Source organism: Macrobrachium nipponense, chromosome 5 (genome assembly GCF_015104395.2).
Source record: "Macrobrachium nipponense isolate FS-2020 chromosome 5, ASM1510439v2, whole genome shotgun sequence".
Classification (NCBI taxonomy): Eukaryota; Metazoa; Arthropoda; class Malacostraca; order Decapoda; family Palaemonidae; genus Macrobrachium; species Macrobrachium nipponense.
Window position 1 is genome coordinate 36,238,411 of NC_061107.1, and position 14,959 is coordinate 36,253,369.

A 14,959-nucleotide genomic window follows, 5' to 3' on the forward strand; every position below is an offset into this window, starting at 1 on the left:
ATTCTAAATCTTATTACATTTATAAATATATATATATATATATCTATATATATATATATATATATATATATATATATATAATATAATATATATATATATATATATACATACATATATATATATATATATATATATATATATATATATAAATTTTAAATCTTTATTACATAAATACAGGAAATTGTATTATGAGAATTTAACTCTATATTGCAGTAACTTTCCTATAATGAAATACAGAGGGATCTCTGTTTTCCAAAACTTCATTTTACCCTTTGAGAGTAAAAATGCTTCATGAAAAGAAATAGAACCGCTAAGAGCTGTGTAAACGGGAAATTTTGTCATTTTGAATGTCCAATATCAAACATATTTGTCCATTTATTCATTCATTTGAGTAGTGTATTGCCGTCAGCTATTATTTAATAAACTATTAACACATATTGATGGAATTAATATGAATTAAAGAAATATAAAAAAATGCTTGACGTAAATTCGAAGCGTGGAAATTTATGCACCATTTGCATTATATCAGATAAACTAAATAACGCATGTCGCTCGTTTACATTAATTAAGCTACAAGTGTCCTTTGATATCCAATTAGATATACCTCGGAATTAATATAATTTCATATATGTTAACCGAAGAGGAATTTTTTTGTTGACAATAATTCCGTCCTCTCTTGGATTCTAATCCGCGCACAGGGTTATTAGGGCTTCATTGATGCTACCAACACGGCTCAAACACTGGTTAAATATCCTAGACGGAATTTCAGAATCGTGACACTTAAACTAACAGGATTTATATAAGTTCAATTTTACAAAAGAATTATGTATATTTTGCAGTTGCCATTCTTAGGATCTTGGTGAAGGCATTAGAGGTTTAATCTTTGATATTTAGTTAGAGCTTCCCATAAAGACTAATAGTTTTAGTTGGTTTCAATGGCACATTCTTTTATTCGTATGGACTGTACTTTGCACTGATCATAAAAACTAATTAAAAAAAAAGCTCTTAAGAGGAAAAAATACAAATCAGTAGAATGCAGATTGTTGATTAGTTGAAGCGCCCCCCACTTTTTTTTTTTTTTTTTATCTTTTTAAGGTTTCATTAAACTTATTGATTATCTACATACTAGGAGGCACGTAATACGTTATTCTCTTTCACAACCCAACCAAGGCTCAAAATACGCCAGTCAAAGACTTTGTTTTCTACGAATATCATTTCCATTGTAGCGTTGGCCTTATCTGGAGCAATTTGTTTTTCTCCCTCTGAGAGAGAGAGAGAGAGAGAGAGAGAGAGAGGAAAAACCTGGACAACTTCACTGCTCAAGAAACCCCACCAACAACATTACCGGCAAACCAAGCAATTATAGAATAAAGGGAGCAGTAGTATTTCTTGAATAGCAGATTAGTCTGACGTATAATTTACTGCAGACGTCTTTTCATTTTAGCGTCTTTGTAAACAATGTCTGGGATTTATCTCCTACACGTGGTCTAAAAATTTTATTTATATAGGATTTTAGTGAGATATTATACCAGTATGTTATTGCAGTTATAATGTAATCTAAACTTTTTATAAATTGAGTTTGATTTTGACAGGTTCATATAATATTGAATTCTCCTACAAAATAAGATATTTTTCTTTAGGAATACATTACCGACAGAGAGAGAGAGAGAATGATTCTCTCCAAACTTATTCTTGTGCATAGCCATAATAATTATATTACAAACAACACTTCAAATGCTATTTATGGCTTAAAAATAAAAGTTCAATTTTCCACAGTCGATTATGTTTTGTTTGTACGGATACCAGAATCCTGTCATATCTCTCTATAGTTTTCGTCATTTATATTTATATCCATGAAATATGTGTGACCAAATACTCCACTGATAATAAATAAAAAAAAACAAAGGATATCATTCCTTTAAGGATCTCATTACCGCAGTCATATGAGAAAGTTAGCATAATTAAAAGAAAACAAGTTGATAAAGGTTATTGGCGGCTTATTGAAATTATTTCCAATATGTAACTGCACTGAAGTTATGTAGGGTTTCATGCATCAGCTCACATATAATCTATTTTTTAACCTCTATGGGATTGACGGCGTAGTAATTATTACGAAGGTGCTGTAATTATTGTTATTGTTAACTGACGTTAAATAATAAATATTTTAAAATGTCTCTGCAATTGATAATGCTGAGTAGGACCATTTATATGTAATGACCGTGATGTAATTTGTTAACTTGGCACATAGATTTTTGTTCCATGTTATACGTGTGTCAGAGAGACGAAAGGAAACAACGACTTTAAGGCAAAAAATAACAAAGAACTAAAGCACCTCCTGTTTCTCGGCTTCGTGTGATTCGTTCCCACAAAAAAGCATACAATATTATTGGTTTTGTGTATGTATAAGATATTATGCACTAAACGACCATTTAGCCCAAGAATGCGCCTACAGTTAAATTTAATTTCAATCGTCCTCTGTAGATCTCTCTCTAGCGGTTATTTGTTAAAGTTTATGTTTATTTGGTATTTATTTTCAGTGCTGTCTGAGACCTACAATGCTGCGTTTTATCTGCAATTATAATTGCAATTTACTAAATGATCCATCGTGATCCCTGATGGTACATTTACATTAATATTAATTTATGTAGATTTCAAAATGATTTATTACGGTATTCCTATTTTCTTTATTTTTAGTTCGCAGATATGGATGAGCGTATATTTGCAATTTTCAATCTATACTTGAATTTCTCGTTTACTTCAAAATATTTTCATATGCTTGGCATGTTACTTTCCTCCTTTCATTGTTCAAAAGACTTCTTTATGTATGTTTGACAAAGTCTATTGTTATTTGTATCCGAAAAAAAAATTTTGATTTTGAATTTAAATTTAACATTTTTACAGGTGAAATAATTGGATTCATCAAGTTCTTCGTCTATAAACCTAGTTTCTGATTAACTCTGCTGGCCGTTAATTGTAAAGGTACGAATTTTCCATACTTCGTTTTTTTTAATATTTCATTGCACTAGATATGTGGAAAACCATATCACGAAAACTGTGGGGCTTCACATATGAGAGGTTGAACAATTAATGTAGAAATTACATGACTGACTAGACTCATAGCTAAAAGCTACTTGAGTTGAACCTATATATCAGAATAATTATCAGGGCTCAAACGGATAATCTTATAAATTTATTACCGACCAGTCTTTAATTAACTGTGCTCATTCATCCATAAACTGCCTTGATTATTCCAATAATTATGCGAAACTATAATTGGTCTTTAACGAATCATTCTGAAAGCATATTAATAACTTAAGACTCTGAAACTCTGTTATTAAATCAATCCATTTTTCCATATTCGTGTGAGGGGTTAATTGCCCTTAAAACATTCTTAGTTCGCTTACATGTGATTGTGGAGCGAGGAATTCTCTCAGAATTATGGCATATGAAATCCGGTGTATGCGAATTTTCAAATAGTATGGTGTTTGAGAGGTTTATCTAAAAGGTTTAATAAACCAGTCTAAAACTGTGGACACCACATGGAACTTTTTATACACCTGTCTCAAACCAAATGAATGTTCCCTAACTCACTCGAAACCTACCAGTTCAGATTATGAACGAAAACTCCTAAATGTCATCCATCCTTTCAATCAACCATGAGCTGGTAGCGTTATTTTTCAGTTTTAAATAGTGGGCTGATGGATGTTTAAAATGTTGAAACAACAACCAGGGAAACCACACAAACCTTCCAGGTCATATGTATGTATGTATATATATATATATATATATATATCTATATATATATATATATATATATCTATATATATATATATATATATATATATATTGTTACAATATTGTTTGAATTACGCGGTTTATTCTTAATTAGTTTATTACTCAAAATATTATTATAGTTAAATACTAAGTTGATATCAATAGTTTTTAAAAATAGTTACAGTACGAATGAAATTAGAATGAAATGGTAAACAGAGGGTATTCTTAAGTTCTTTGTTAACACTGGTTGAATTATAATATCTTTTTTGCTTTATTTACACAAAGTTTCCGTAAAATATGGAGGGGAACATAATAAATCTCCTAATTTATCAATAATTTTAAACTTATCTTCCAAAAAATTCAAGACTACAAATTCTTAGAGTTCTAAGATACATACTGGAAAATTTTGACACCTTTATTTGTGGATGGCACAAAGTTATTAATTGTATGCATAAAATGGGAATATTAACATTTTCTTTTACAATACAAAAATAATCGTCTACATACGTAACCCAAAACAACTTAGAGAATAAATTTCTTGAAATAAGTCCAGACTCAAAGAACTCCATGTAAATATTAGACAAAAGTAGCGAAAGAGGGTTCTACATAGCCATATTAAACATTTATTCATAAAATTACCATTCTGAGGCTAATTTTTTTTATGCAAGCGGAATTTCAAATTAATATGACATTAGTGGGTAATTCTATTATACAGGTCCAGATGTAAAAAATACTGAAGTAAGTCATCAATAGAAACTTTAATATATAAAGATATCACATCAAAGCTGGTTAATTTGCCATTGCAAACTGTCTATTAATGGGTAAGTTTCTCAAAAGTGTGACAATAAAATTCACAAAACGTTTAAATAATGGTACTTAATATCACCTGTTTTATGACAATTTGTAATCAGGTCCATATGCTGTTTCCTTGGTATTTGGTAATACTGGTATAAATTCTATCATGGCAAAATAGACATACCGTGATTCCTTTCTATACGGCATATCAGATTCAACTTAATGAAAGCATTTTCTCACATGAGAAATTTTGTCTACATATTTACAGAAATTCCCTTACGATTAAGCTACTCAAAGATATAAAACAGCATTCTTTGATGATGGTGTCGTCATAGGTAGGAATGACGAAAACGGGAAACACCCAGATATCCATTTTATACGACACTGTAGCATAGACCATATTACCAATACAGGTTTCAGCTGTTGGCTGACAGTTCTACAATACAAAATATTTGTTGCTTTATAGCTCCGCACTTTGAGCAGCTTGGGAATGACATAAATAGTGTAGAACAAGAGGAGTACCTTGGAGTCATTATTACCAAGGACTTAAAGTCCACAGAACAGTGCATAAAACCTGAAAATAAAGCACAGAAACTAGTGGGATACATAAAGAGGCAGTTCAAATGCAGAAACAAGGAAACGGTGCTGCAGCTCTGCACATCAATACTTAGACCCCATTTTTAACAAATAGATTAGGAGGGGTACAGGCAAGAGCCACAAAGTTAATTCCATCTATCAGGCAAATAGGTTACCAAAGACGTCTAGAGAGCCTGAACATGTATAGCTTAGAAACACGACGATTGAGAGGACAACTAATAGAAACATCTAAAATACTGGAAAGGCATAACAAAAGTAGGCAGTAACCTATTCACGGTGAACGATAATCAGACAAGAAATAATGAAGAAAACTAGAACTGAAGAGATACAACACATCCAACTGTGGGAACTTCTTTACATACAAGATATGTGACACATGGAATAAACTGCCACCAGCAGTTGTAAACAGTAACAGTGTGGAAGAGTTTAAAGGAAGGCTAGAGAAAATCATTAGGACACCGAGTGAACAGTAAAACCTGCTCCTACAGATTAGTGAGCCCTCGATGTCTCCTCGGATGGACTAACAAGTCTTTGAGACATCCCAATTCTTGTAACTCCTTGTACTCCTTGTATCTCTCTCTCTCTCTCTCTCTCTCTCTCTCTCTCTCTCTCTCTCTCTCTCTCTTAAGCATCACTATATGACTCATAATTCAACTTAGTTTTATGCTTGCATTACTTACCAAATATTCCAAAAATCCATTAGTCCTTTTGGTACTGAGTGGAAAATATAAAGATATTTTATAAAGCAATGAAAACAACCAGAAATATTCAAAGTTTGTTTACATGATCTATGAATAATATATATAATAACGCGAAGTTAATCCTAACTAATGCAAAATCACGCACAAAAATAAGATAATGTAAAATTTTTGCCAACAACGCCCTTCAATAATACCGGGATTTGACGAACTTATACGAAGCCTTTTCTTTTCCGTCTAGAAATATTAGTATCAAATAATCAAGTTGGGAATGAATATGATGTTTTATATTACGTCTTTACCTCTATACACACATGGTTAAATTGTCTTATAACAAGCAAAATAAATTAGGAAAAAGATTTAAGATAGCGAAACTGAGCATAAAGCCCCTCCCACACGAGGGGCAAAATCACGACTGGCACTCTGAATTGCCCGTAATTCTCTAGCTTTTAAACAGTGTTACCAGATGAAACAGTCCAAGGCAGACAGTAGTCACAAGTTGGCGAACCTATGATATGGACCACACTTGTGATCGCCATCAATTTGCAAAATTGGCAATAGTGTCTGCCGCCGTGCATTTGCCCCTTGTGTGGAAGGGACTTAAGACTATATTAAAAAACGCGTAATAGCTACCTCTTGATCGTGTGTGAACTTACGCATGAAAGAGGAGATTATTTCACGATTTGTTTTCTTCATGTAAGCAATATTTTCAACAGAATTGCTAAGAAAAATAATTTTCAACGAATCGGGCAGCAATTCAGTAACTAATTACTTGAAATCTCCATCCCAGTCGGTCGAAAGCATTTCATCCTTCAATATGAATTTCATTACATATATCATTCACAATGATGCTTGCGTTATTTTGTGCGTTCTATGTTGCTTCTGATTCTGAAATTTTAACCATGTTTTAAATATAATCATTACTCCCCACCTCTTTTAACCAATCTTTTTATTATAAATATGTTTTATCAAACAACCAGTGAGCTTTGTCATAATACTTTTTCAACTTATATTACCATCAGAATTGCTTTGTTCAACAAAATTCGTATATCTTTCATTAAAAAGTGGCCTTGAAATTCCTTAACCAAAATGTTCTGACTACCTGTCTTCGTCTCTATCAGCCCCAAATAGATCGGTCACTCACCTAGTCCTTACATTTTCCGAAGATTTCGTTGTAATCTTATCTGTGAAAACCCCAGTTGATTTACCCACCTTCATCTTTCCTTGAGAAGTTTCTGGCGTTCATTTTCTCTGCCTTCATTACTCGCCAACGAAATGACAAGCCTCTCAAATGAATCCATTTTCCTTCTTTCCGAAGATTGGAAAGTTACGAAAGTTTGGTATCCTGGGAGTTTAACAGCTGTCATACGCACATTTTCATATATATATATATATATATATATATATATATATACTATATATATATATATATATATATATATATATATATATATATATATATATATATATATATACATATATATATATATATATATATATATATATATATATATATATATATATATATATATATATATATAACGGGATCCTACCCCACCCTCGACACACATTTCGAAAATTAAGAATTTATTTGTATGTATTTGAGAGAGAGAGAGAGAGAGAAATGAGAGCGAGAGAGAGATAGAGAGAGAGAGAGAGAGAAGAGGGAAGAGAAAGTAGTGTTTAAGGTATTCTAAAAAATCATTAAAAATTGCTTCATCTTTATTCTCTATAGAATTTTTTATACAATAACCAATGTGAATGTTGCTTCAAAAGAGACGTTAAGACTTGAAGGGTATCTCTATCAGTATATCTCTATTCAAGAAAGGTATTCTCTGGGGTCATCTAAGTGAAAACGAACCAAGGACATCGAGAAAAGGAAAGAACTCCTGTACCGAATTTAGTGTAGCTTAGGTTTTACAACAAATTAATCATATTTTTCTGAACCTGCATATTTTTCTTGATATCTTTTCTATGTATGATATTGTTTGAAATGTCTAATATATTAACTTCGTAATTCCGTTTCAGATGTCTTTCTACCTTAAACACCCGTTCTCTCTCTCTCTCTCTCTCTCTCTCTCTCTCTCTCTCTCATACACACACACACATCCCTTCCTGGGTTCGCGCCCAGGACCAGGCAAATCTATTATCGAGAAAAAATTCCCCCTCGTTTAGCATATATGAAAATATATTAATTCCGAGGTAGAGTGAATTAGATATTAAAGGACATTGTAGGTCGATGTATGTATATGAATCACGGTAATGTGATATAACTTATGTAAATGCTACATGTTGTCAAAAAAGCGCTACAACGCTACCGGAGCCGAGGCGGTTGATGTTGTCTCCAAACCAACGAATTACCTGAGCGCGAAAGGTATTTGAGGGTGAGAGACGACATGAACTTATGGCCTCTCGCGGTGGTGGGGTAGGTAAAAGTTTCACTGATGTTCCTGGATTTGAATGTCTTCCTGGGTTCGCCCCCAGGACCATGCAAATCTATTATCGAGAAAAAATTCCCTCTCGGTTAAGCATAATGAAAATATATTAATTCCGAGGTAGAGCGAATTAGATATTAAAGGACATTTGTAGCTCGATGTATATATATATATATATATATATATATATATATATATATATATATATATATATATATATATATATATATATATATATATATATATATATATATATGGATTTAAATCACAAATCGTAATTACCCGAGGTTGCTAAATCAGATCCAGAATTATAAAAAACCTACTATATTTGTAAAACGTTAAGTATATCGCAGTTTTACCAGACCCTGGGTGATTAACAGCTCTCCTAGGGCTGGCCACAATTATTAGATATATTTATGTGGCTAGGAACCAATTGATTATCAAGCAGAAGGATCTACAGTTTATTGTGGAATCCGAACCTCATTATATCGAGAAATGAATTTCTATCACCAGAAATAAATTCCTCTGTTTCCGTGTTGGCCGCGCCGAGATTCGAACTTCGGACCCCTGGATTGGTAGGCGAGCGCGAAAACCACTCGTCTAACGAAGAACTACAGACTTTGTAAAGAACAAATGATTAACTGAATAAGTTAAATTCTGAAACTTTAGCTTCTAAATACAACACGATGAAAACTCCAAAAAATGCACCATTATAAAAAAAAAAAATCATAACTCAAAAAGGAAACCAAAATCAAACTGGGGATTGAATAAAACCCGTCCACATCCCTTTCTCTCCTTCAGTCAAAGATTCACAATTCATAACATTTCTCGCAATAGAATAAAAATACACAATTAAGTCATTAGTCTCCCTCCTCAACTAACACCATTCCTCGAGGTGGATTGCCAGATCCATCTGAGAAAGTAGGAATCCCACATGAATAAATTGGAAATGAAATAAAAATTAATAATGATCAATTCTGCTGGAACAAAAGTCCTTTATGAATGTAACACCTCTAACAAATGTTTAAGATGTAAAAAGACAAAGATAAACTTGGGCATACATGTGAGTATGCTTACCCATTTCAGCAGCAAACACACACCAAGAAATAAAAGACAAGTCCATGTCAACTGCGGCCTCCAAGTAGTACCCAATTATTCCGCATCTTCCATGTCTTATAGTGGAAAAGATCCACTCGAACTCATGCATACGCAGAGTTAATAGTCCAACCCATGAGATCTGACCAAAACAAGATCGGAAGTGTAGTACCTGGTTCCGCCCATGTACAAACTCACTCGACCTCCATGCTCTTGGTCACGGATACAAGAGCAGCTGAGCTCACACATCGTGCCGTCTCCAAAAAGTGATGAGTCCAAGTTACGACATCCCGTTCTGTCTCCGTGGGAGCCAGTGATGACGACTAAAAAAAAAATGTTCCGACACTCTCTTTTTCGATCTCCTGAACTGAGATTTTGCAATCCTCTCCACAGTGCACTAAAACCAAAACATGCACTTGCACAGTTGATGAATTATATTCACAACGGTGTTCATATATATCAATAATACTTCTTTCATATATATATACCCAACTTTAAGCTACAAATGTCATTTGATATCCAATTAGCTCTACACCGAAAATAATAAAGAAAGGAAATGATGATTTATAGCTGGTTAGGTACCTGGCGGACTCGACACACTAAATACCGAAAACAAATGACATTTAATGATGATTTAAACCACTGTGACGCGAAGTAAATTAATACTGACTTTCCCTACATATCCCCCCGTCCAGTGCAATTACATGATTGACATGTACTTAGGGTTGGCATCAACCCAGCCCGCACTATGATAGCCAATTGGTGCGTTCGAAACATGTGACTGCTTAAGAATTTTTATCACATCTCCATGATATTTTATACACACAAACATTAAGCTACAAAAGCTGTTATCAACTTATACTTCTCCTGACAGTCTAGTGGTCTAAGGTGTCACTGAACGTCGTTTGGTCTCGCTGTTTAGTGGGTTGAGTCCGCCAGGTGACGATCTAATTATCAGTTATATAATGCTCCTTCAGTATCATTTCCGAGGTAGTGAATTAGATGTTGAACGACATTTGCACAATGAACCCGTGAGGTGGCAAAAATCCTCTATGTATATGTATATATATATATATATATATTATATATATATATATATATATATATATATATATATATATATATATATATATATATCGAGCTACAATGTCCTTTAATATCTAATTCGCTCTACCTCGGAATTAATATATTTTCATATATGCTTAACCGAAGGGGAATTTTTTCTCGATAACAGACTTGCCTGGACCAGGGCGCGAACCCATGGATCCTTTCAAATCCTTTCAAATCCAGGAACGTCAGTGAAGCTTTTACCAACTACACCACCACGGTGGTGTAGTAGGTAAAAGCTTCACTGTCAAAACGCATTTCACCCTAGCCCTACGAAGCAACATTTCGCCCTAGCTTGTCTGATGATGCTGCAGTCCACTCTAGTATACTGAAGTCTTGGTGAAAATCTGTGGCTAGTCCCTCCTTCTACTATAGCATCTGTAATCCGGACTCTATCTTGACGTCAGACCCCGACATCCCATCTGGAAGCTGTCACCTTTGAAATACGTGAGCAGTGCCTTATGTGGAGCACTCTTCACATATCTCGTCCAAGAACAAAGGTAATTGAATTGGAAGTTGGTTGTCAGCCTTCACCTACTCTTCCTTGCAACCATTCATATTCCAACTGTTCTCCTATTCCCATGATCTTAGTATCCTGTCTCCTTCAGAGGCTCCAGTGATATTTGACTGTGCAAGTGTTTCTTAGATGTGAGTTGGTCATGCTTACAGTAATTGACGTCATTTTTTCTTGATGGGAGAATGCTTAAGTATCTAATGGTTGTGAAGAGGGGAATGAGAAAGATGCAAGAAGTTACCTACCCTGTTAAGGAAAGCCATTTACTTGCAATTGCAGTCTGTTTTAATGAGTTTCAGGGAGGAGAGCGAATCCCTTTTTGGCTTCTTTGCCAAGGAACTCTTTATCTTTTTAACGGGTCTGGCATACGTCTTTATTTAGTACCATGCATTTTGCTCATATGGATGGTGCCCATAACCCTTAAAGAAAATGTCATTAAAATAGTTAAACTATTGTTTAATTACTGATTCAGAAGTACCCTACAAAATAGCCTGTAAGAGGTATACGTATATCGTTGTCTTCTTTAGCAAGACAATAAGGGTTTGACGTTAAAGGCTTTGCTTACGAGTATATGTTGTTAAATTCGGTCACCTACTCATGAATGGTATTAACTGTTTGCTTCCATATTTTACGTAACAAAATCAGATGAGCAATGTACAGTTTTTTTTTATGAATTTGTCAATGAAGTAGGGAGTTACGGGAATATTCCAACCTTTTCCTGTGTGTCCCAGGACAATTTGACAAAACGTTCAGGGGAAGAAATTGTGCGAGGGCTATTGTCAAAATTAGTGTTTTATTTCCTATGAAAAAAATCATTCCTTAAGTATTTAATTTTCCTTTGTTTATTTTATTATAACTAAAAGTCTCTCTCTCTCTCTCTCTCTCTCTCTCTCTCTCTCTCTCTCTCTCTCTCTCTCTCTCTCTCTCTCTCTCTCTCTCTCTCTCTCTCTCTCATATTAGGATTCTATGAAGAAACTTAATTGCTTACGGGTGGATAAATGTGAATAGAGCAGAATATTTTTTGAAAATACGAATTGTAAAATAAACCTGCATTAAATATAAAAGGATTTATTTCTTTTTTCATAGTATATGGTAAAAAATAACGAATAATTTCGTCACCTGCATGAATTGAGCTTCACGAGTCTTTAAATATAATTATAAAAAGTAAAAGAAGTTTTCATATTCAGAAAAAAAAAATTAGAGGTCTAACGAAATTCTCCTGGAAAAGGCTGGAGAGAAAATATCAGTTAGGACTGATTAGACGTCAAGCATTTTTGTTTTAAGTTTCATATCCTCTTTCCTCCTCCCTTTGAAACCTGGAATCTTTTTGCAGTTCTTCCCTTACCTTTGTTGCAGTTTCTTTTTCACCGTATTGTTTTTCACTCTAGTAAAACTGGAAACAATGAAACCAAAGTCACAGTCAAAAAGACATTCGAGAGTGAAGCGAAACACTTCAAACTCAATTACTTTGACCCTCGATTGCGTTGCAAAGCACAGGCTATCATTTGCGCGAACAAAGGACTGCATGACCTTATTGGAGTAGGGGGTTTCCTTGGAAGAGTGGTAGAAAACTGTTATTTTCTGTCTATTTCATTCCATTTGTCTTTTCCCTTCCAATGTGAATAAACTAAATTTTTTTGTTCAGTTGTCACTCGATCACTATTTAATAAAAAGCATATCACTAATGTCCTTCTTCGTTTATAAAAGAACTCATAATAGGATAGTGCTATCGTATTATAAAACACTCCTTAAACCATCTCAAAAGGCCATAAAGCCATCCGTTTACTTGCGCTAGCCTTTTTCACGACTTACTTTACCTATCCCCATAATACTCACCCATTCGATTTTTTTTTTTTTTTTTTTTTTGCTGAATTTTAAGCATAAATCGTTTAAATGTTACAAGTAATTTAAAATGTGCATATTTTGGAGCTTCAAACGCCTAACTGTATAATTTGTTGCATTCCTTTTACACTGACAAAGAATGCCATCAATTTCAACATTATTAACTTTAGAAAGTTTGCCCTTTAAAGTCGAAAGTCCAGGAATGTGGTTTCCTTTTCTTATTGGTTAAAAACCCTGTATTAATTTCCATTTACAATCAAGCGTCCCAAACTGGACCTTCGAAGGTCAATGGTCACAATAATAAATTAAGATACGTTTTTATATCATGCACTTACGCTGACCATGTTTTCTTGAAACTTTTTTTTCGTGAATTTACTTCATGACTGAGTGTGATGCCAAAATCGTGCTCTAGTAATTGAATAATAATATTGCTTAATTTTCATTAAATTACACAGGTATCTTCCTCCTTTCATTCAATCTCCTCTCTTCCTTTGCACTTAACTCAAAACTTTAACATGCAGTGTAACAAGTACCTGACATTTATACCTCCTTAGGGTCATTTTCTAACACTTTTACCATTTTTAAAAAGATATAATCGTGGTTATAAAGCATAAAAAACTCATTTTGCATTTAGGTACATTTACGTTTTGGAGATTCATTTATTTATAGGAGTAGGTAAGCTTTAAAGATGCTTGTTCCTTTTCGTGCCTGTTGCGGACTGTCGCTCCAAGTTTATATCTTTTAATCATGAATGCATAACTTCTAAACGTCACATATTCTCATATCGTCTTTGATGTCACGAGTTGTAAATAAAATAGATATGATATGAAATGGATTATTAAAAGGTGTATTTGAATTTTCCTTGTATATTTGATTTCAGTAAAATCTCCCTCCCCCCCCCTCTCTCTCTCTCTCTCTCTCTCTCTCTCTCTCTCTCTCTCTCTCTCTCTCATTAGGATCCGTAAGAAGAAACTTAATTGCTTACGTCTAGATAAACGTAAATAGACCACAATATTTTTAGAATTTAGGACCTGTCAGATAAACCTGCATTAAATAAATACGGGTTTATTTCCGTTTTCTTAGTATCTAGTAAAAAATAACGAATAATTCATAAAAATATATTTCATAAATATATTTATAAAAAAGTAAAAGAAGTTCTGATTTTCAAGACAAAAAAGTAAATTTTACCCGAAGTCTGGAAAGAAATTTTCAGTTCAGGTAGAGTCAAAGTATACAGGGTCTGCTCACGAGGCGGTACTAAAACCTATCCCCGCCCCTTGTGAAACGTCATCAGTTACAAAGGACCATATCTTTATGAAACTATATTTCGATAAAACCTTTTCATATAACTATTTTGTGATGGCGTTTTTTTTATATAAATTTTCCTCTTATTGCATGTTGCCGTATACTACGTTAAAGTACAACGAATGCTCTTTCAAATGATATATGGCACATTACAATTACGATTACTTTCAAGCCCACAAGCACGCACAGAAAAAATTATCTACGCACTCAAAAATGTGCAATTACTTCATCCGTCCACCTACATACATTCACGTTTCGTAGCGTATCTGAGTAATAATAATAATAATAATAATAATAATAATAATAATAATAATAATAATAATAATAATAATAATAATTATAATAATAATAATAATAATAATATGTTTTATTTCAGCTCAGGGCCATATATATGGAATATACAAAATACAGACAGTATCATACACAATCTAGATACATGAGACAACATGATAAAAAAAAAAATGAATAATCGGCATTTATCTACAAAATAGCTGAGGTAGCATAAAAGCTAGTAATCATAATACTGGTAACAACAGTAATAATATTGGTGAGAAAAAAATATGCATTGAGAGTAATAACAGCTAGTGAACATATTATATAACTTAAATTTCAACTAGAGACCTTAGGGGTTACAGTAGTCAGGTCCAGAGGGCTAAATACCAAAATTAAATGTAAAAAAAAAAAACTTTAACTTGGTAGTAATCACAGCTGTAGCAGTACGAGCAGAAGAGCAGCAGTTTCACGTCTCGGTGAAAGAAGGCAAACCTCCTTGCAATCATGTTGCCAGTTGCACATAG

At 33.4% G+C, this 14,959-nt stretch overlaps 1 protein-coding gene across 1 annotated transcript in view; it reads left to right on the top strand.

The window, feature by feature from the left end:
* Positions 1-9,664, top strand: part of LOC135215757 (uncharacterized) — a 112,157-nt gene extending 102,493 nt beyond the window's left edge. The window contains exon 4 of the mRNA XM_064250712.1: positions 9,513-9,664. Coding sequence (XP_064106782.1) covers positions 9,513-9,664 — 152 coding nt within the window. The remainder of the gene's footprint in view (positions 1-9,512) is intronic.
* The last annotated feature ends 5,295 nt before the right edge of the window (positions 9,665-14,959 follow it).